The 23,784-nt window shown below is 46.5% G+C and overlaps 1 protein-coding gene across 1 annotated transcript in view; it reads right to left on the reverse strand.

Moving 5' to 3' along the window:
- The window catches only part of LOC144769213 (echinoidin-like), a 101,641-nt gene that overhangs the window by 42,101 nt on the left and 35,756 nt on the right, over positions 1-23,784 (reverse strand). Inside the window, exon 3 of the mRNA XM_078653248.1 lies at positions 20,363-20,484. Within this exon, the coding sequence (XP_078509374.1) occupies positions 20,363-20,484 (122 nt within the window). The remainder of the gene's footprint in view (positions 1-20,362; positions 20,485-23,784) is intronic.

The following is a 23,784-nucleotide window of genomic DNA, read 5'->3' on the forward strand; positions in this document are numbered from 1 at the left end:
CTGTTCCCATGATGCACTGGGCCAGGGACAGACTAATTTGCATATAGCCAGGTTCTGAGCTGGGATGGGGCAGTGAGCTAAATAACGGTGATGGATCAAGCCCTGATCTTTGGACTGGGTAAGAGTGGTCTGCTTAATTCAGACACTCTGTTCATCACCACCCCCTTTTCTGAATCATTTTGTCCACCATAAGCGTGGAAGGGTATACTCAGACATGAGTCCCTTGCTCACTGCTCCATCAGGATTCAAGCAAGCCGGGCCGACGACGCCTGGAATGGCAGAAACCGGTCCCCGGAAGCTTGTCTCCTTTCTGGTGAAGAATTGGCTTGGTAGTTTGGTCTGCCCTGTTCCCATGATGCACTGGGCCAGGGACAGACTAATTTGCATATAGCCAGGTTCTGAGCTGGGATGGGGCAGTGAGCTAAATAACGGTGATGGATCAAGCCCTGATCTTTGGACTGGGTAAGAGTGGTCTGCTTAATTCAGACACTCTGTTCATCACCACCCCCTTTTCTGAATCATTTTGTCCACCATAAGCGTGGAAGGGTATACTCAGACATGAGTCCCTTGCTCACTGCTCCATCAGGATTCAAGCAAGCCGGGCCGACGACGCCTGGAATGGCAGAAACCGGTCCCCGGAAGCTTGTCTCCTTTCTGGTGAAGAATTGGCTTGGTAGTTTGGTCTGCCCTGTTCCCATGATGCACTGGGCCAGGGACAGACTCATTTGCATATAGCCAGGTTCTGAGCTGGGATGGGGCAGTGAGCTAAATAACGGTGATGGATCAAGCCCTGATCTTTGGACTGGGTAAGAGTGGTCTGCTTAATTCAGACACTCTGTTCATCACCTCCCCCTTTTCTGAATCGAATCACCCCTACTGGCTGCCATAGCACGCGTGGTCACACAGATTCACGCAGGCAACCCCAACATCTCCAAATGAGTTAGGTGTTCCACATCCTTCCATGGAGAACTCTCCAGGTCATTACCTAGCAGACAGTCTACAGGCAAGGCATCACTGACAACAACTTCCAAAAGACCAGAGACTCCCCCCACTCAAAGGGAACACGTGCCACTTTGCAGAGGCGCACTGAACTGTCAGCTGCTACTACAGGGCGGAGTACATTAGGGAGACACTGCTCTTCAGACACCCACTGACACCTTACGGATGTCACGCTGGCCCCTGTGTCTCCCTCCCATTGACGGTCTCCTTCTGCCCATATTTCTTAGTGTTCAGGGGCAGTAAGGCTTCCTGGACCATCTCTTGGTCTCCTAAAGAGACAAGGGACATAACTGCTAGCCCCACTTCCCCACTAGAAACCAAATCCCCTCCCAGAGCTACACTTGCTAAACCTGGGGCTGGAGCACCAGTGGGTGCTGGGGGTCTCTTGGGGCACTGGCTGATAACATGTCCCACCTCATTGCAGTGAAAGCAGGTAGGTGGACCTCTGTTGTCCCTGGGATCTCTGTAGTCCCGCCTGCCCCTAGGGGTCCATGGCTGTCTAGGTCTGGGGGGTTGGGATTCCTTCTCCTGGGAATTATTTTGTGGCCCTTGTGGGGACTCCTTTTGGTTACCCTTGTCCCCCCCCCACTCTTCTGCTGGGGACCCTGCCCACCTTTGGCTGTGGTACCCACAATTCCTCTGTGGACTCTGGTACTGGTCCAGCAGCCCGCCTCCTTAGCAAGCTTAATGTGGTCTGTAAGCTTGCTGTCTAAAAAGTGCTGGCGCAGCTCTGGAACACAAAGACTACTCAAGTGCTCCCAACTAATGAAATGTAACAACCCCTTGTAATCAGCTACTTTGCTGCCCTTCATCCAACCTTCCAGTGCACGCGAGTACAAATTCACACACACCATCCAAGTCTCAGATTCTTTCTTCTTAGAGTTTCTAAACTGCAGTCTGTACTGCTCTGGAATTGGGGGTGGGGTTGCACACTACTCACACACCAGCGGGATCGCCCCTAAGGACTGTGGTAAGTGTAGTTTGTGTTCCGCGATGCATCTTCTTTCGATTGTCTGCTATCTTTGCTATCTTCGCCATCCCTGGACACGTGTTTCGGGGTATTTACCCCTCATCAGCAGGGATTAGGCCGTGTTCTGGGGTTGCCGGTGGCTGCCAAATATTGCCAGGTTTAGTACCACTCAGGCGCGCAGGTGCGGGGTCCCAGGCTCGTCAGCCAACTGCTCGAGGGAGCTTTAACATTACAATTGGGGGTGGGGTCGCACACTACTCACACACCAGCGGGATCGCCCCTAAGGACTGTGGTAAGTGTAGTTTGTGTTCCGCGATGCATCTTCTTTCGATTCTCTGCTATCTTCGCTAACTTCGCCATCCCTGGACACGTGTTTCGGGGTATTTACCCCTCATCAGCAGGGAGTAGGCCGTGTTCTGGGGTTGCCGGTGGCTGCCAAATATTGCCAGGTTTAGTACCACTCAGGCGCGCAGGTGCGGGGTCCCAGGCTCGTCAGCCAACTGCTCGAGGGAGCTTTAACATTACAACTTGGGGTGGGGTCGCACACTACTCACACACCAGCGGGATCGCCCCTAAGGACTGTGGTAAGTGTAGTTTGTGTTCCGCGATGCATCTTCTTTCGATTCTCTGCTATCTTCGCTATCTTCGCCATCCCTGAACACGTGTTTCGGGGTATTTACCCCTCATCAGCAGGGATTAGGCCGTGTTCTGGGGTTGCCGGTTGCTGCCAAATATTGCCAGGTTTAGTACCACTCAGGCGCGCAGGTGCAGGGTCCCAGGCTCGTCAGCCAACTGCTCGAGGGAGCTTTAACATTACAATTGGGGGTGGGGTCGCACACTACTCACACACCAATTGTAATGTTAAAGCTCCCTCGAGCAGTTGGCTGATGAGCCTGGGACCCCGCACCAGCGCGCCTGAGTGGTACTAAACCTGGCAATATTTGGCAGCCACCGGCAACCCCAGAACACGGCCTAATCCCTGCTGATGGGTGGTAAATACCCCGAAACACGTGTCCAGGGATGGCGAAGATAACGAAGATAGCAGAGAATCGAAAGAAGATACATCGCGGAACACGAACTACACTGACCACAGTCCTTAGGGGCGATCCCGCTGTGGTGTGAGTAGTGTGCGACCCCACCCCCAATTGTAATGTTAAAGCTCCCTCGAGCAGTTAGCTGACGAGCCTGGGACCCCGCACCTGCGCGCCTGAGTGGTACTAAACCTGGCAATATTTGGCAGCCACCGGCAACCCCAGAACACGGCCTAATCCCTGCTGATGATGGGTAAATACCCCGAAACATGTGTCCAGGGATGGCAAAGATAGCAGAGAATCGAAAGAAGATGCATCGCGGAACACAAACTACACTGACCACAGTCCTTAGGGGCGATAACGCTGGTGCGTGAGTAGTGTGCGGCCCCACCCCCAATTGTAATGTTAAAGCTCCCTCGAGCAGTTAGCTGACGAGCCTGAGACCCCGCACCTGCGCGCCTGAGTGGTACTAAACCTGGCAATATTTGGCAGCCACCGGCAACCCCAGAACACGGCCTAATCCCTGCTGATGAGGGGTAAATACCCCGAAACACGTGTCCAGGGATGCGGAAGATAGCGAAGATAGCAGAGAATCGAAAGAAGATGTATCGCGGAACACGAACTACATTAACCACAGTCCTGAGGGGCGATCCTGCTGGTGTGTGAGTAGTGTGCGACCCCACCCCCAATTGTAATGTTAAAGCTCCCTCGAGCAGTTGGCTGACGAGCCTGGGACCCCATACCTGCGTGCCTGAGTGGTACTAAACCTGGCAATATTTGGCAGCCACCGGCAACCCCAGAACACGGCCTAATCCCTGCTGATGAGGGGTAAATACCCCGAAACACGTGTCCAGGGATGGCGAAGATAGCGAAGATAGCAGAGAATCGAAAGAAGATGCATCGCGGAACACAAACTACACTGACCACAGTCCTTAGGGGCGATCCCGCTGGTGTGTGAGTAGTGTGCGACCCCACCCCCAATTGTAATGTTAAAGCTCCCCCGAGCAGTTGGTTGACGAGCCTGGGACCCTGCACCAGCGCGCCTGAGTGGTACTAAACCTAGCAATATTTGGCAGCCACCGGCAACCCCAGAACACGGCCTAATACCTGCTGATGATGGGTAAATACCCCGAAACACGTGTCCAGGGATGGCAAAGATAGCGAAGATAGCAGAGAATCGAAAGAAGATGCATCGCGGAACACAAACTACACTGACCACAGTCCTTAGGGGCGATCCCGCTGGTTTGTGAGTAGTGTGCGACCCCACCCCCAATTATAATATTAAAGCTCCCTCGAGCAGTTGGCTGACGAGCCTGGGACCCCGCACCTGCGCGCCTGAGTGGTATTAAACCTGGCAATATTTGGCAGCCACCGGCAACCCCAGAACACGGCCTAATCTTTGCTGATGAGGGGTAAATACCCCGAAACACGTGTCCAGGGATGGCGAAGATTTCAGAGAATCAAAAGAATATGCATCGCGGAACACAAACTACACTGACCACAGTCCTTAGGGGCGATCCCGCTGGTTTGTGAGTAGTGTGCGACCCCACCCCCAATTGTAATGTTAAAGCTCCCTTGAGCAGTTGGCTGACGAGCCTGGGACCCCGCACCTGCGCGCGTGAGGGGTACTAAACCTGGCAATATTTGGCAGCCACTGGCAACCCCAGAACACGGCCTAATCCCTGCTGATGAGGGGTAAATACCCAGAAACACGTGTCCAGGGATGGCGAAGATAGCTAAGATAGCAGAGAATCGAAAGAAGATGCATAGCGGAACACAAACTAAACTGACCACAGTCCTTAGGGGCGATCCCGCTGGTGTGTGAGTAGTGTGCGGCCCCAACCCCAATCGTAATGTTAAAGCTCCCTCGAGCAGTTGGCTGATGAGCCTGGGACCCCGCACCTGCGCGCCTGAGTGGTACTAAACCTGGCAATATTTGGCAGCCACCGGCAACCCCAGAACACGGCCTAATCACTGCTGATGAGGGGTAAATAACCCGAAACACGTGTTCAGGGATAACGAAGATAGCGAAGATAACAGAGAATCGAAAGAAGATGCATCGCGGAACACGAACTACACTGTCCACAGTCCTTAGGGGCGATCCCGCTGGTGTGTGAGTAGTGTGTGACCCCACCCCCAATTGTAATGTTAAAGCTCCCTCGAGCAGTTGGCTGACAAGCCTGGGACCCCGCACCTGCGCGCCTGAGTGCTACTAAACCTGGCAATATTTGGCAGCCACCGGCAACCCCAGAACACGGCCTAATCCCTGCTGATGAGGGGTAAATACCCCGAAACATGTGTCCATGGATGGCAAAGATAGCGAAGATAGCAGAGAATCGAAAGAAGATGCATCGCGGAACACAAACTACACTGACCACAGTCCTTAGGGGCGATCCCGCTGGTGTGTGAGTAGTGTGCGACCCCACCCCCAATTGTAATGTTAAAGCTCCGTCGAGCAGTTGGCTGACGAGCCTGGGACCCCGCACCTGCGCGCCTGAGTGGTACTAAACCTGGCAATATTTGGCAGCCACCGGCTACCCCAGAACAAGGCCTAATCACTGCTGATGAGGGGTAAATACCCCGAAACACGTGTCCAGGGATGGCGAAGATAGCGAAGATAGCAGACAATCGAAAGAAGATGCATCGCGGAACATGAACTACACTGACCACAGTCCTTAGGGGCAATCCCGCTGGTGTGTGTGTAGTGTGCGACCCCAGCCCCAATTGTAATGTACTGCTCTGGAATAAGTCCATACCTGACACATAGGGCCTCCTTCATATTGGGGTAGGTCATGGCACCTGCTAATTCTAAGGGCTCTAGAGCACTCCTCCCAGAGGCCTCAAAATGTTTCCACAGGCCCGCCCCCGAATGCTGTTCAGGCACACCATTCATTCTCAATGCAATCTCATAGGAAGTAAACCAGGCATAAATATCCTCACTCTTATTGTAATTCTGTACCAGATCCTTGGGAATATATACTTTACCCCCATGCACTGGCTGCGCGCCATTTGAACTGGCATCCACCTCCTTAACTTTAAGATCCAGTTCTCTCATGCTCAGCTCATGAGCCAGAAGCAATTTCTTCTCCTCCAAGGCACGGGCACTTTTGCTCTTCTCCGCCGCTTTTTCTCTCTCTTTATCCATTTACAATTGCTTCATTTTTATCTTCAGGACTTCCAAGTCATATTCTCTCACTCTTTGATTCTCCTCTAACTCTTCTTGGGTCAGACCCCTACCGGAATGGTTACTGCCAGCACCTGAGCCCACTCTGCCCACGGGAAGATCTGTGACTTGAAAACCATTCCCTGTATTCACATCATCATTTCCCTCTTGTGCCTCCCAATAGGCTTCCAATATTTTCTGCAGCTCCTCTTTCCTTTAGGTACTCTTTACGGGGCAGCCAAACTCTTGGCAGAATCTCCTAAGATCCTTCATTTTGTAGGAATACAAATCCCTAATGACAAATTCTACTTCTGCCCCCTCACTGAATGCCTTTCCGTTCGCAGACATGATGCTTTGAAGAGTTACTCAAAAATAGAATCAAAAATCAAAAACAGTTGTATGTGGTGGCGTAGTGGTCTGCACTCACTAGTGATGTACACCAATCACTCTGGGCCCGATTCACATAATGAATTTAAGACTCAATCCTAAACTTACTACTATTTTGGTATTCACAGAATGCACTTACTACTTTTGGCATTCACAGAATGAACTTACTACTTTTGGTATTCACAGAAGTTAGGATTTTGTCTTACGTTTGTCTTAAGACAAACTTAAGACAGACTTAAGACAGACTTAAGACAAAATCCTAACTTCTATGAATACCAAAACTAGTAAGTTCATTCTGTGAATGCCAACAGTAGTAAGTGCATTCTGTGAATAGCAAAATAGTAGTAAGTTTAGGATTGAGTCTTAAGTTGATTCTGTGAATCGGGCCCTCTGGGTCTAGTACAAATACAAGTTCAAATCCCCACCGCTGACCAACAATGTTAGATCTGAGGGTCTCTAGTTGGCAGAGGTAGATACCACTGTCCAAATAGGGACCCTTGCTTCTAGTCAGGGCAAGGAGGAAACCCTCTGAGATAACCCCTGCTCACCCTCTAGTTAGCTTGGCACGAGCAGTCAAGGCTAATCAGAAGGCAATGTGTAAAGTATTTGTACCAACACTCACAGTAACACAGTGAAAACACCACAAACTAACTCCACAACAGTTTAGAAAAATAAAGGTATTTAATCTAAACTACACAAGACCCAAAATGACAAAAATCCAACATACACAGTTCAAGAATATGGTTTCAAAAGAGTTCTTAAGGTTGCGATAAAGTTTCTTTAGGTTGCGTTAAAATAATCCACAGTTGCGTGAAAAGTTCACAGTTGCGTCACGTTAGCTCACAGTACCTTTAGTTGCAACAAAGTTCCAAAAAGCAGAAGCTGGTGCGGTGGAAAACAAGGAGTGCGTTGCACCTGAGACCTAGGGAGGCGTTTGCGACAGCCCCGCTGCAGCAGCGGGCGTGTTGCGACGAATCCGGTCTGTATGGGGAGGAAGAAGGCCACTTGTCTGGTTTCCGGTGCGTAATGAAATGAAATGAAAATGATTTTTATAGAGCGCACATAGTTGCCCTGAGGCGTCCAAGCGCTAAGACTAAGAGTGTTAACTGGGGGTACATATAATGGGGAAAGCTTTATTTATTAAATAAGAATGTTTTTAATTGTTTCCGAAAAGATGTAAATTCCGGATTGGACCTTAGATGAAGAGGGAAATCGTTCCATAATTTAGCAACATTGAAGGAAAAGGAACGACCTCCAGCTCTGGTTCTTCTGACCTTGGGCACTACAGCCAAAAAAGCGTTGGCTGAGCGTAATTGTCTTCTGGGATGGTATGGGGTGATTAAAGGGATGTTAATTGCTGGGCCCGTCTCCCAGAAAGCCTGATGGGCAATGCAAAGAGACTTGAAGCTAATTCTGTCCTTAACGGGAAGCCAGTGCAGTTTCTTCAGGCCAGGTTTGGCAGACATCCTACGTGGGATTTGCAGTAACGTGCGAGCAGCGCAATTTTGAATTATATGCAATTTTCGCAGAGTAAAGTCCGGAGCACCTAAGTAGAGGGCATTTCCAAAATCCAAACGTGATTGGATCAAACCCTGTATCACCATTTGTCTGGCTATAAAATGTGAGAGTTCTGAGTAAGCCGAAGCAGGTCGCGGCTAGTCTAGTGGCCTGGTAGTCAAATGTCAGGGGCTTATCAAGCCAGATACCCAGACTCTTGATGGCGGCTTTAGGTACAGGTGTCGGGTCTAAATTGGGAGGCCAAATGGAACTAATTGATGCTGGGGCTGTCCTACCCAGTAGCATGAGCTCTGTCTTGTCCCCATTGAGTTTGAGACAAGACAGAGTCATCCAGCTTTTTACTTTCTCCAGGCAACCTACCAGGTCCACCTTGGCGGAATAGTCATTTTCCTGTGCCAGCGAGACCACCAGCTGAGTATCGTCCGCATAGGTTCTGTAGGAAGATTGTTCTCGCAAAGGCACGATGCGACGATCTTTGGAGTTGCGACGATCTCCGGGGCGACGATGCGCGGACCAGCGGTGATCTTCTCTCTCGCAGCTCCTCGATGCGATGGCTTCGGCTATAACTCTCGCAGCGACGTGATGCGATCCGCAAGCAGGCGGTGCGCCGATCTCACCCAGCGACGACAGTCTCTGCAGCGAAACTCGCAGCGATGTTAGACTTCCCGCACCGATCGGGTGCGTCCCGCAAGCGAATGATGCAATAACTCTGACAGCGGCAACAGGCGCTACGGCGATCTCGACCTTCGTAGCGGCGGGAATTTCCTCGCACTGTCGGGGACGCGCTCCGCAGCGGGTGATGCGATAACTTTTCTGTATCAAAGTCTCTCAAGCTGTGTTTCCAGCTTCCCAACACAGGTACAACTTCCAGAGGCACCAAACATGGGCCAAGCACTCAAGGAAGGACAGAACTCTCTCAGTAGAGCTCAGGGGAAGCTGGGGGTGAAGTCCTTTTCTTCCTGGGACTTCATAACAGGGAGCCAGCTCTTCTCAGGCCCTTGGAGATTCCTTCAAGCAACGGGACACAGCACAAAGCAAAGTCCTTCCCCTCTCCTTGGCAGCAAAGCAACAGCAGGGCAATCCAGCAGAGCAACAGCTGGACAATCTTCCTTCATCAGTTTCAGCTTTCTACTTGGCAGAGGTTCCTTCTTGATTCCAGGGTGATCTAATTTTCTGTTGTCAGGGGTCCTGTACTTATACCCCTAAAAGTCTTTGTTCTCTTTGTGCAAGTGGGCCCTGAGCCCGGTCTGAACCAGTTCTAGGTGTTTCTTGAGCACTTTGTTTTCCTGGCTTCTCCTTTCCTTTCAGAGTGAGGGGCAGGGTCGTCAGCCGCCCAGCAGGAGGTGGAGCCAGCATAGTGGAAGGCAGGCACAGCCCTATTCAGGCCCAGGTGCTATCTCCTCCCACCACTCAAGTTGCAAGGCAGTCATTCAGCCTAGGGCTGACTCAGCCAGCCTCCTGGGGAATCCCCAGCCCCTGTCACTCTCAAACCAGACAGTCAATACACAAATAGGCCAAGGCACACAGGAAGGTCAGACAAGAGAACAGCAAATTTCCAAAAGTGCTGTTCTCAAACACAGGACTTAAAAACAACCTTTCCTAAAAAATGTGTTATTAAATTCTGAGTTCAGGGATACTAGACTCCTATGTCCTATCTTGTTCCTATGGGAAGAAATGCTGGTAGCCACTGTAGCCAGCATTAGCCAGCATCCCCCATGTTAACCTTTGGAGCAAGAGAGCCTTAAAATAGTGAAAAACGAAAATGGGTGTAATTCACTACCAGAGCATGTCACCTACACCAGTACATGCTCTACCTTTCACATACACTGCACCCTGCTCAGGGGGGTACCTTGGGCCTTCCATAGGGGTGACCAATGTGCACAAAAAGGGAAGGGTTAGGCCTGGTCAGTGGGGACACTGACCAGGAGGACATGGCAGTTCACAGACTCCACACAGGCACTGCCTGAGACACCATTTTAGGGCTACTCATGTGGGTGGCACAATCAGTGCTGCAGGCCCACTAGTAGCATTTGTCCAGTGCACTTTACTAGGGACTTCTTGGTGATACAAATATGCCAATCATGTATATCCAATCATCATAACAATTTACACAGGGAACACTTACACTCTGGCACTGATCAGCAGGGGCACAGTGTCCAAAGCATCTAAACCAGCAAAAACGAAATCCAGCACAGCATCAAAAATACAGGAGGTGGAGGCCAAACAGACAGGGGAAACCACGCCAAAGATGCCAGGTCTAACACTTTACTAACCCTGTTGTGGCCGAAGGGAAAATCCTGCCCTCTTTAGAGTTATGTTCTAATCTTTCCAACTTCTTCGAGAAGAAGATTCAGCATGTATGCTCTTATTTCACATGTGAAGTGTCTTTATTGATTTCCTAGGCTCCAATAACCGGTATGTCTGATGGCACCTTTATGGAGATTGCCAATATTTCTTCTCAATAATCCTTGGTTGCAACCATGAGGTGTAAACCTTGAGGTGTAAATCGGGATCTCCCATCGACCCTTGTCCTCCCAAGATTCTTAGATTACTTGCTCACTGGTTTAATCCAGCACTGAATTTCATCTGGAATACCTCATTGTCCATGGGCATCTTTCCTAATGTCTGGAAACAGGCGCTCCTTCTGACTCTCTTGAAAAAAACTAACGCGACCCCAAGGAGTTTAGGAATTATCGCCCTATTTCTCTGTTACCTGATCTGACAAAAATGTTAGAAACAATAATGCAGCACCAACTTACAAAGTATATCGACCACCATGATATCCTTCACAACACTCAGTCAGGCTTCCGCACAGGATATAGCATGGAAACAGCCTTGGCGGAGGTGGCAGAGTCTATTAGAATGTCAATGGATGCAGGAGCTTTGGCTATGGTGATCCTTTTGGATCTGTCAAGGCCTTTGACTTGGTTACTCATTCCATACTGCTAAATAGGCTTGAACAGATTGGTGTCCAGGGCACAGCCCTTGCATGTATTCAGTCCTACCTTCAGAATCACACTCAAAGTGTATTTCTCCCACCATATCAAGCCGCTAAGGTGAGGGTACCATAGGGTTCAGCACTAAGACCCCTGCGCTTTAATATCTACATGGTACCAGTGTTCAATCTGATTGACACCTTGGAGTTGAAGGCTGTTTCATATGCAGATGATATACAGCTGATATTCTCTTTTAAGGATCAGTCAAGGGACTCATTTGCTAGATTAACAGGTTGCCTGAAAGACATCACCAGCTGGATGACAAGAACACGCTGAAATTAAACGCTGACAAGATAAAGATCATGTTCTTTGGTCAGCCCTCTCCCCTCCCGCAGGACTCTGGGTGCCGGCTGACTTAGGAAATCCGCCCTGTCCGGCTAAGGAAGCTAGAAATCTGTGTGTCAAGTGGTACTCCATGTCTTATCGGTCTGCTTTGGCAAGCTGAGAAATTGCTCCTTTTGCCAGAAGAGTAGTTCATGCGAAGGTGACATTTCATCTAGATTATACGAATAGTCTGTACCTGGGACTTCCCAGCAATCTGATTCACAGACTTCAGATGATTCAGAACGCGGCAGCAAGACTTATTCGCAGATTGCCGTTCTGTCAGCACATTTCTCCTCATATTAAGCTCCTTCCCTGGCTTCTGGTTGCAAAGCGCATTAAATTCAAGGCCTTGACCCTTGCTTTTCAGGCAATGCACTACATTGGACCTAGATACCTCAGAAAGAGACTCCTCCTGTATCAATTGACGAGCACGCTTAGATCAGATTTAGCCACGGTACGAAGGCTGTGCCATACACGTCCTGAGGAAGACCCGCAGGTCGAGGTTCCCAGTCACCCCTGTACCCCAAGACGGGTCGAAACGTCGACGCCCCTTCTCCATAAACAGGACCACTACTCTTTCAAACATTATACATGCCAGTCAAGACTGTATGAATGTTCAAAATGGAATAATATTATTAGTGGCCTGATTTAATAATACGCGGAATCCTTTCCAGTATTGTTTCGATTTAATATAACCCTATGTCACTTTTCTGTTGAGGCTTACACCCCTTTTTTCTCCAAACCACTTTTTTCTTCTTTTTCCGGCACCCTTGTAGAAGCACGTTGCTTTCTCTTCTACCGTTTGCTTTGAATATTGTATAAATGTATATATAAAATTTCTCGCTGTGTTTGGAGTAATTTATTAAAACTCCTTTTTGTAAATAAATCAGTTTTGATAGGTGGTTGCTTTCTTAACAGAATGAATAATTTTTTGATTTAATCAACAAGAGGAGAATAACTTTAATCCTTACTTAGCCTTGGAAATAATCAACTGTGAGTATATGATTCATTGAACTGACAATCAATCACGGGTTGGGCCATTGTTTTTGATAATATTGATCACCCAGGTCCAACAAACCGCTTTGGGTTACCCCATTTTTTATAATAGATCAGATTTCAAGCACCTATTATGTGTTCCCCGGTTTTCCAAGGCCAGAAAGGGAGGGAGGGCTTTCTCGATCAGGAGAGCAATGCTATGGAATGCACTTTTTTTTGGTCTTCGCATGTATGAGCTGCTTACAGAAGAGAAACTAATGGGAAGGCCCCTGGACCTAATGGTCTTACCAGCGAATTCCTCAAAGCCTATATGCCGCAATTGGGGGAATACCTGCTGGAGGCATTCCATACAGCAATTACAGAGAAAGGACTTCCTCCAGATTGGAGACATGCTGAAGTCATTGTGTTTGCTAATCCGGGGCATCCACTGGTGGCTCATTCTTCATATTTCCCAATCTCTCTACTTAACATTGAGATCAAACTTCTCCCTAAGGCCCGGGTTAATTGATGGATGGCTCTTATGCCTAACCTTGTTCATTCGCTGAAGATGTTTAATCATATTATGATGCCTACCATTTGCAGATCCTTAATGATTGGTTGTTTAGTCTGTGGGATCACCCAGCCTATGCCAGCGAGAGGTGGGTGATGGGTGATATCTCTGGACTGGACCTACTTTATGGAGGGAAGCACATGGGTAGTGGTGCAGGTATGGAGAGAATCCCTTTGCAAAATGGTCTGGTGGGGACGCTGGACGCTGAAGACACCACTGTGGAGGGGCATCATCTTCCCACCGGTAGCAAAGCTGATGGGCTTCTAAGGGTAGGATTATATTGCCATCTGTTCACTGGGCGACCTTCATAATGCTTAAATCATTCCAGGTTCTCCAAACTGAATTCATGATGCAATGCAGCCACTTTTACAAATTCTTGCAGCTGTGTGATGCTATCTCCTACCATGTGTGAAACTTTTTAGATCTCCCAGAATTGAGCCTGCTAGAGGACAACCTCCTAATGAGTGATTTAGATAGCCATAAAGTTCCCAAAATTAATCACTCCGTGGTCACTAACAGCACCACTATGATGTATGCCCTCTGAGTGACATGGCAAGCCAACATTGACAATGTAGACGCAGATGATTGGGCAGAGGCTCAACAGGCCCCTGGTGGAGTGGCGATATCTTTCCGCCTGAAACTGATCCAATTAAAATATTTACATATAGCATACTATACGAGAAGCCACCTTTGGCTCCTGGGTCTCATAGGATCTTTCACATGCCTCTATTGTTAGGCAGAGGAAGGCATATTCATACATATTGTGTGAAGCTGCAGTTCATTGACATGATCTGGAAGGGGTCGGTGTCTTGTTTGGGTGCAGTTCTAGCATGCCCCTTCCTTTTGTTCCAAAACTGCTTCTCCACCATATCAGTGAGGGAATAGGCGGGAATCATTATAAACGCCATTGGACTAGACAGTGGAAGACCAGTGAGCCACAGTCTCTGGGAGCATGGAAGTGCGGGACTCAAAATAGCAGTACTTCAGGCTAGAGAATGCTCCTCAGAAACATCAGAAGATTTGGTAGAGGTGGGCAGATTCTCCGGGCTTGTTCTTGGAGCCACAGGACTACAATTATATGCTGACCTCAGATACTATGGCCAAGAAATACTGGGTATTGCAATGAGATCTGGAACAGACACTGTATAAGATTTTAGACACTGCATTGGAGTTGGAGGGGCGGTTAACAGGGGCTTTCTGTGCATAGATTTGGATTTTACATGTTTTTGGGGTCTCATCCTGCAAAGTCCCATGTATGTACATGGACCATCTGGGTCCTTTTGCATGAAACAAAAAACAATAAAATTTGATTTGAAAAAAAAGAGGGACACAGGCACCACCAATGTTATTTACTTGTGTTGTGAGGGACTGCACCTACCTGGAATTGTTTAACAATACCAAACCTACCTCTCCCAGGCAATTGAATCCCTGACCCCAAGAAAGGTGAAGCTTCTGCTCTTGGGTTCTGAAATGCAATGACCCCTTGTATAGTTTCTATGGCTGCAATGGCAGTTTGGGTTATATAAAACGAAGACTGATACATGTGTTGAACTTTGGTAGACCTGACAGCCTTAGGATGGTCTTCCCCCAACCTTTTATCTTCCTTCCTACATTTATAACCTTGTTTTAGCTGGAATTAAGACTCTGCACACTTTAGCACTGCCAACTAGTGCTAATGTGCTTGTGCTGTCCCCCCCAACCATGGTAATATTACTTCATTGTAATTAGCATGTTTAATTTACTTTTGAGTTACTAGAAAAGTGCACTACATGTGCACTAGACCTGTACATTTCATGCAACTAGTAGACCGGTAGTACTGATTGTGCCACCGACATAAGTACCCCCTTAACCATGTTTCAAGCCAGTTTTTGCATGGCCTGCATGTGGAATTTACTGCCACTTCACTTTGGCATTGAAAGTTACTTGCCAGCCCTATAACTGCACCTTTGTTACATCTACGTCACCCCAAGGTAGCTCTAAGGGCAGGTTGCTGTGTAAGTAAAAGGTAGGACATGTACTCTTAGGTTTTACATGTCATGGTAGTGACCAACAGCTCAATTCGTTTTCACTATTGTGAGGCCTACTTCTCTCATCGGGTAACACTGGAAATTACTTAACACTCTTTTAAGCTATATTTCCAGATTTAAAAAAAGTATCTCATCATCATCATCAAAGCTTTATTTCGATATAAATATATCATAAAAGCATTTTACAAATTACGTGAAAAAGGTAAAAAGTATAACATTTTGGACAGGGGTACCATATTAGGGAAAAATTCAAAACACAACTAGCTGATACGACTTTCCCTTTTCCTTTCTCCTTGCCTCCAATACATAATTATGCAATCAATAAATAACAATTCATCAAGGTAAAAACAATCAATACATGGTTTAAAAGTAGATTAAACTGTTTCAGCTTTGAAGCGAAGTAAAACAAAGTTTAAAAAGAATCTTCATCTGGGACATAAGTTGCCCAGCTCAGAAATTTGGCCACACCGCAAGCAAGAGTAGTATTAGTATCCGTTCGCAGTATTCTCAGTGCTTCGCGGTGATTCCTGGTTCCTAATTGCCAACAAATAGGATTCAACCATTTTTTCCTTGGATTAGTATATGCAATACATGCGAACACAAGGTGCGGGACGCTTTCAACCACTCCATTGCAGTGTGGGCAAGATGAGTGTGTCTGGTAGGGAGGCTTCCAACTGCTAGTGTGTTCACGGACATGAAGTGTTCCCAATCTAAACTGGATGTAAAGAGCCCTATCTCTGGGTTTCTGAATAAAATCTAAATAGGATTCTAGGCTTGGAACCTGTTTATGCAAGCGAAACTTGTCAGTCAGCCTACCTAGGCTAGGGTTTCCAGTCTCCTGTCTGTCAACTCAAGCCCAGTAGGCACTTCTAATGACTGACTTATTCAGCGGAGTCCCTGAGTCCCAGGCTGCACTGAATCCCAATGCTATGAGGAACTTTTTTCTATTTGATAGCCAACTAATCTTATAGGATCCCTCAAGATGCATCACTTCTCTTAGGCCATCGGCGTATTTAGATATGTATCTGCATTATGGTTTATATCTTTGGAATTGCAAGGATACATCCTCTTTACTGGTAATGTTGGAATTACCATTACTATTTTAGAAATGCTTGTTTTAGAAAGTGGCCATTTCTCTGCTCCTAGCTGTGTGTGCCGTACAGGCTGCCTCCAATACACATTTGGGGTGGGTGACAAATACACTCTGTGCGTTCCCTCTAAACAGCCACAAACACAAGGAGGATGTGTGTCTGAGTACCCAGCTACATACATCTGCAGTCTGATGGCTCTTCCTGGGCAGGTTGGGGAGAAGGGCTGACACTTACAATCCAATAGGTAGTGGGCAGACCCCACATAAAGGGCTGATTACCTTTCACTGAGAGTATGAAGCCCAAGCTAGGAAGAGAGGAATTTGTGAACTTCAAAGACCCTTCTTTGAATTCACCTTCACTTCAAAAGCACATTTGGGTATAAGTACTGGGTCTCCTACCCAACTAAAGTGGCACACGTGAGAACCTGTGACTTCCTAGTCAGGAAGAAGATGAACCACTGTGCTGCTAAAGGGTTGCCACTCTGCTGGATCTTCTGGTTGCTGACCTCTTCCCTTGCTCTGTTGCCCTGCTGCTTCCACTCTCTCTCTCTGACTGGTTGAGAAGTACTGGAACTGCATCACTTGAACCCAGAGCGACTCTAAGGGTTTGCAGGCTTGCCTCATGATGCTTAACTCTTTGGGACATAAAAGACTTAGACCTCTCCTTTTCCAACCCTTAGGCTCATCTGCTGGTGAATCTGTCCTGCCAAGAGGTGCTAACCCAGTCCTGGACCCTTGGGCTTGTACCTAGGGGCCTGCTGCAGTGTTATCTATGTGTCATCTGCTGCCGCTGGAATCAGGTCGGCACATTACACCTGGAGTTGTCGCATCCCACTTAGTCTCGCTGCAATGCATGACAGATGCTTTGATCACAGGCCTCGTCGCATCGCCCATGCTACATCAGAGAACACAAAGGCATCACTTGGCTGCACCCAATCTCTGTCCATGCATATCAAGGTACTTTTGTTCCGCAGGCCTAAGTGGGTGCCTGCATCCGGCTGTCACTCCCTCGTGGTCTACCTGAACTTTTGACTTAATCTCGGTCCGGCACAACAAGTTAACCCTTTAAGAGCTATTTGCTTCTAAGCGTTACTTTGACATTTATTTCTTCAAAATTCATATCTCAACTTCTACATAGTGGATTTTCTTTGTTTTTGTCTTGTCTTATTGATAAATTCTTACTTCATGTTTCTAAGCTGTAATGGCTTTATTTTGTCATTGTTTCCACTGTTTCACTGTTTAACTGTTTACGTGGTGCATACAACCTCTTTACACATTGCCTCTTAAAATAAGCCTAATTCACGCAAAACACATCTCTTCCTCAAACTGCAACTGCACATTCTTATGGTCAGGCCGATTCCGAGAAACGAGCCCCCGTTGTAACCACCCCCACTCATGGTCAGACCGATTCCAAGAAATAAGCCCCCGTTTACCAAGACACACGACCAATTCCGAGAAACCAGCTCCTGTTTGCTAAACACATGACACCAGACATCCTGTCAGCACCATTTCTCTATTTCTTATCTAAGGAACCAGCCTAGGGTTATTTCTCAACTCTCTGCCTCTGCCATGACTTCCTCATGATTATGACACAGTTATGTCGCTACTGCCATGATCTCTGTATGATTGCCACATTTTTTAACTGAACATTACTCAAGGGAAGCTCCTTCCTCTTTTCTGTGTATAAGTGCCATGTTTTCTGTGATTAAAGTAGAGACCATTCCCGAGCCTCCTTAGGTGACGGAGCTCTCCCTTAACTCGAGTTACTGAATAAAGACCCTGAATTCTAACCACCATGGACTCTGCTCTTCATGCGTGACCTTATTGATATTATAGAAATTCCGATCAAGGTAAATTACTAAAATATTTACCACAGCAAATTGGCGCCCGAACAGGGACTTCCATTTCTCCCCACACGCCGGTGATGCGGACCCGAACCTGTCTCTCCAGACACCGACGGACTTCCAAGTGCACACTGCAGGGTGTTCCTGCATGAACTCCTTCGTGTCGAAGAGGGACCGAGCCGTGGCCTAGCCATCCACACGAGGCGGTGAGGACGACAGCGGAAGTCTTGACCCAGAGCCTGAACATTGTGAAGTTGCCGAGTCTGAAGTCTTCAGAACCCCGACAAGCCCCTGATCAAGAGCGCAGCGCAACAAGTCCAGTGACCTGGTTTCCAAGGTCTTCAAGTTCTCTGCACCTCGGTGAGTACTGCTGGGGGTGTATCAAGACGGGTTCTGATCTTTTTCAGGACACGGTCAAGACGGGTTCTGATTTTCAGAGCACGGTCAAGACGGGTTCTAGGTTTCTAGAAAACGGTATGTTTGTACTCTGATACACAGGGTATATCAAGCTATCAAGTGTAAATTATTTATTCATTGACGAAAATGCCTTTGTTTTCTAAATTGTGTAAACTGGGTACCCGGAAAGGGTTACTGGAACAATCTGTACCAGTCCCCCCGAAGGATACTCCTGGTTACTTCATGTATACGAAGTATGATTGGTGCCATCTTGAATTTGGATCTTTGACTGGTATTATTCATTTGGTGACACCATTAAAAATCAGCAAGCTTGGCTTCTGTGTAATTACACTCCCTTATATTGTGCTGCTACATCCCCGATAGGTGGATGGAATTGTCAATTATTGGGTTCAGAAACCACTAAGGTTGCAAAGTGATATGGAAGCATCACCAAATATATTTACACCTACCTGTATGCATATGTTTGTAATTTAATGTATTGTATTCAGTAGTGTAATAATAGTATATTCCTTTTTAAAAGAAAAAACACTGGCCTTGGACTGCTGTGTTTCACTACTCTGAGAAAATCAAGTACTTCAATGACGTGCTTGGTTTCTAATAAGAGGACGTTTGAGGACTATATCTTGTGAAAGACTCACATGCTTTGCAACTAATCACACAATTTCTTACAGTGAATCTTCTTTACAGAACAAGTTTTGATTCTGTCATATAGAACTCACTGAAACGAAATGGTGGAATAGCATGCTTAAAGAGATGTTGAGCACATTTTTGGTTCGGTCATACATGAGTCACCTACTTAAGGTTTGACATGTTCACCATAGCTTCATAGTGAGATTTCCAGTTACTACTATTCTAAATTTGCTGTCATCAAATTGTGCTTTAACTTGATAGCGTTAAATCTACTGAGCAAATTTTCTGTATGCCAGAGCACAAGCTGAAAGTGGTAGAGGACATGGTATAATACTGTATGGATATTTTTGAAACACCAATGATTGAACTTACACTGGTCCACCACGCTTCCACCACAACGTGTAAAAAGGCTTACAGAAATGATATGGTGTATACTGAAACTTTAATGTTTTCCCAGCATATCTTCAAGAGATACGCGGTAGCTCTTGATTTAATTTTGTTCACATGAATTCATTCATCGATGCTTTAATGTTAACCCCATTCTCAAATGTAGATGCTTCTGTGAAACCTCATGAGATATTTGGCCCACCAAGTATCAGATCACAGACTCCAGTCTTTTGTGTTTACATCAGGGTTGATGGATTGATTCACCTAGTTGTTATGCATGTGGAGGTGCAATTTGGCAGCAATGCATTCATGGGAGTCAATTAGGTGTCATCAGGGCATGAAAAACTACCCCTGCTTTCTCTCCTCGCTACCCCAATACCGCCCATGTTATCTCTGCTCAAAAAGGGGGAATGAAGTAATCAGACAGAGGATATAAATTAAACAGGACTCCAGGTATTCTGCTTATGTTCTGGACTCAATAATACTGGAGTAAATAAATCTGCACATGTGTGGAACCATAATGTGGGGTACTAGAAACAGATATGCATCCAGTGCCGCTCAGAATGGTAGGGATACAGATCCATCCAACTGTTATAAGGACCTTATAATGTTTTATGTGAATCACTCAAAATTGCAGGTTTAAAAGAAACTGGGGATGTCCATCATGCGAGACAAGTGGCCTTAGAGGTGATTCTGCAGAGTGAAATTGCTATGAAATTATATTATTAAACACTAATCACAAATCAAACAAACAATCAAAAAGTGGAAAGTGGAAGTTATTTGTGTTTCATGCAACATATGAGGACTACATTTAATGACGTTTAGGGTTAGAAAGCTTTTACAAATTGTGTATGTAATCTGCAGCAGAAACATGGAATTCAATTCATATTTGCTTGAAGGGTCTGGAGGAGTTGGGAGGTTCCTTATGGTTTATCCTGTCTTAAAAGGTTTAGGATTTAAGGTCCAGTTGTTATGGTTATGTGAATGTCCTGACTATATTATGGGCCTCTTAATCTATGCATGCAGGACTTACCTCTGCTGCAAGCCAAGAAACCCTTGAATCAAATCTCCTGTAACACGCATTTTTATACTGAACCCAGCCGGCTGCACAGTCACCTTGAGCACACAAACACGTTTCCTGGGCACCTGCAATAACTGGCAGAGAATACCGTGTAGGAAGAAAAAAAGAAATGTAAGCAATTGGCAGAAAGATGGAGTTATTATTATACAAATGAGGACAATGTTCACAATTTTGAAATGTATAAAGCCTTTGGGTATTCATACATACACAAAGGAGCAACACTTCCATAAGAATTTACCTTCCTAGTGAAATAAACATGGAAAGAAGGATCATATCTGGGAAAGGGGTTGGAGAGAGAGTGATGTGCAGGCAAGGGGGGAGTTGAAACCAACAAGGGTGAAGGAGACATACGGATGTCAGTGATCCAAAACCCAATACATCTTTATGTTACTGTATAGTACTATAATAATACATGAGCATAGTGATGCAATTTTACAGTGGAGCATATGTATAAACACACAATCCACATTGTTGGAAATGTGCCATTTCTCTAGGTTCAGCCCAGGATTTTGCCTTCTGTTGCTGAACCCGTTTTTGTTGGCAATAGGCCTTTGTGCACATTGCTCCTGCTAACCAGTGGTAAAGCACTTCTGCTCCTTTCTCTAAACATGATAACATTTCTGTACCTGATTGACACATTTAGTTTACCTGTATGCCCCTAGTATATGGTACCCAGAGCCTGTAAGTTAAATATTATCAGGGGGCTTCAGCATTCATTGTGTCCCCCTCTAAAGTAGCATTATAAAACCAGTCTCCAAGCTGCCCCTGCAGTCTGGGTATAATGTGTTAAACTGCCATTCCAGCCTCGCAAAATAAACCTTTTAACAGCACTAAACCGTCCTTTTTAAACCGTCACCACTAAGGTAGGCCTTAAAAGCCCATTGGGTGAGGCGCATTGCATTAACAAGGTAGTACATGTATATTTAATGTTTTACATTTCCTAGCAGTAAAATGCTGTTTTTGACTATAGCAAAGCGGGCTCTGCTATACCAAAACAACGAGTTACATTATAACACCCTTTAACACTTAACTTCAGTTAAATTCAAGGTCTCATTTTAATAGTGTTGCAAAATACAATTTAATGGTAGTCACATTTTATATCACCATGTTGGAAAAGACACTGTTAGAAAGTTGACATTTTCCTGCCTAAACCAAATGTGCCTTTCTGTCAGGGACCAGTGCCACCTGACCCTTGTGGCTCCCCTGAGGTTTTGCCATATGAGTGGACAAATGGCCTTTTCCTCTCCTTAACAGGATGGACTGGGGGGATTGTAATCAGTCCCTCCCTGATTTCAAAGAAAGCTCACACTGTCACTGGCTATGCAGCTCACACATGGGCCTGCCTGTACTTTGTCTCTCAAGTTAGGCTGGCACTAAACCCAGTAGAGGGGAAAGGAACTGACCAAAACTAGCTTAGGGGATGGGAAAAGGCTTACCCCTTTCCACAGGCTTGCATAAAAGGTGAATCCACAGACCTCTCCTCAGAACATTTCTAGACATGTGTGGATCAGAAGGAGTACCATAACTACCAGAGGATGGAGTGGGGAGAGAGTGTGTCTGGACGTACTGGGACAAACTTACCAACCTAAGAAGAATGCAGGTTAAAACAGCACTGCATGGCCTTTTCATGACAGAATACCTGAGGGCCAATGCGGCACCTCAGGGTCTGATTGTTCGCAATGAACCATTCATTTTTCAGAACGATAAGATATTCAGAAAGGACTGGTCACTCATTTTGTGGCACTGTACCAGAGACTGGTTAGTTCCGATAATAAAGACTGCCACCCGGATAGCGCAAGATCTGAAAATAGACATCCAAAAATTGGAGGTACAACTGAAGACCTATCAATCCCATGCTATGTTGAAAAAACGCGTGGAATAACTCAATTAACAAATGCCGGAGTTTGAGATCACTCTCAAAGTAAGTTCAACAAACTTTAAAAGAATAAGGAACGCTTCACCCATGAGAGGGCCTATCCATACACAAGGGATGACTATGTACCAAAGGACTTCAACAGTGACCAAGACAGCAACGGGAAACATCCTTTACAACGCAACTTTTACCACGCAGTGCCTTTACGACGCAACTTTTACAACCCAAACCATTACAACGCATTGCGCTGGGGGGCGCTCTAGGATAGGGAATAGATTTAATTTACTATCCAACACCTTCCCTACTATCCACGGGGACTGGAGTTGGAATAGTAAATTAAACTATTCACTATCCAGCACCCCAAAGCGCTATGCATTGTAAAGGTATTCGTTGTACATACCGTGTTGTAAAGGCATGCGTGGTAAAAGCATGCGTTGTAATGTCATACATCCGACAGCAACACCTCAGGCACCAGTTCTAACGGTTCCTACTCAAGCAAGAGGAACTCTTTTAAGAACCAGAGAGGAGATCAACAATACCAAAGACCGTATAATCCGAGATGAAGAGGATGGGGTAACTACCAAGGCCCACCTGCTTTCCAACAATATACATATGGACCTCCAACAATGGGGGTGCACACCAACAATGGGCACCCGATTACGATTATGGCTACTACGGGCCACCGCCTTTTTTAGGATCACACCCAGGACCCAGACGGGGCAGAAACAGGAGAGGCAATAATGTGCACTGGACAATGTAAGAACAGAGGACCCACACGTCTCGACAAGGAGATTGACGGGCTCACTCAACAACCAGGCGTCCACCAGCAAGAGGGGCAACTAGTGGTGAATATCACAGAACTCAAACTCATGGATACTCAAAGAAGGGTCCTAGAAAAAGGCTTGGGTTTTGTACCCACAAACAGGCTGGAAAAATTCAAGATCCATGACGAAATGCAAGAATTTATAAGGAAACTAAAGCTACGGCCTTTCTTCAAAGAGAAGGGTACCACCGCAACTGAAACATCAGATACAGGCTTACGGCTCAACTCAACCTTCACTCCACCAGACTCCTCACTACCAGTGGAACTACTGACGTTTGAGAAGGCAGTGAAGGAAGACCTAGGACAAATGACCACGGATGGCCAGACTCCCTTTCAGAATGCCACCAAAATGGAGAAGGAAGCCATGCAACATTTAAAAAAAAACAAAAAGATCAACATCAAACCAGCCGATAAGGGCGGGCAATAGTAATCGAGACGGCAACGGCCTATGACAATGAGTGCAGGAGATTATTGGGAGACAGGAGGAACTCTGCAATTCTAGAGCAAGACCCCACAGAATCCTTACGAATCCAGATCACAGGGATAGTGAAAGAAGCTCTGGCACACAAAAAAGGAGCTGAGTTTCTGATCCAGAAATCCTCTAGGACCCCATGTTTCTACACAATCCCCACGATACATAAATACCTGGTAAAACCACCAGGTTGCCCGATAATTTCG

The sequence above is a fragment of the Lissotriton helveticus genome, chromosome 1_1 (genome assembly GCF_964261635.1).
Source record: "Lissotriton helveticus chromosome 1_1, aLisHel1.1, whole genome shotgun sequence".
NCBI lineage: Eukaryota > Metazoa > Chordata > Amphibia > Caudata > Salamandridae > Lissotriton > Lissotriton helveticus.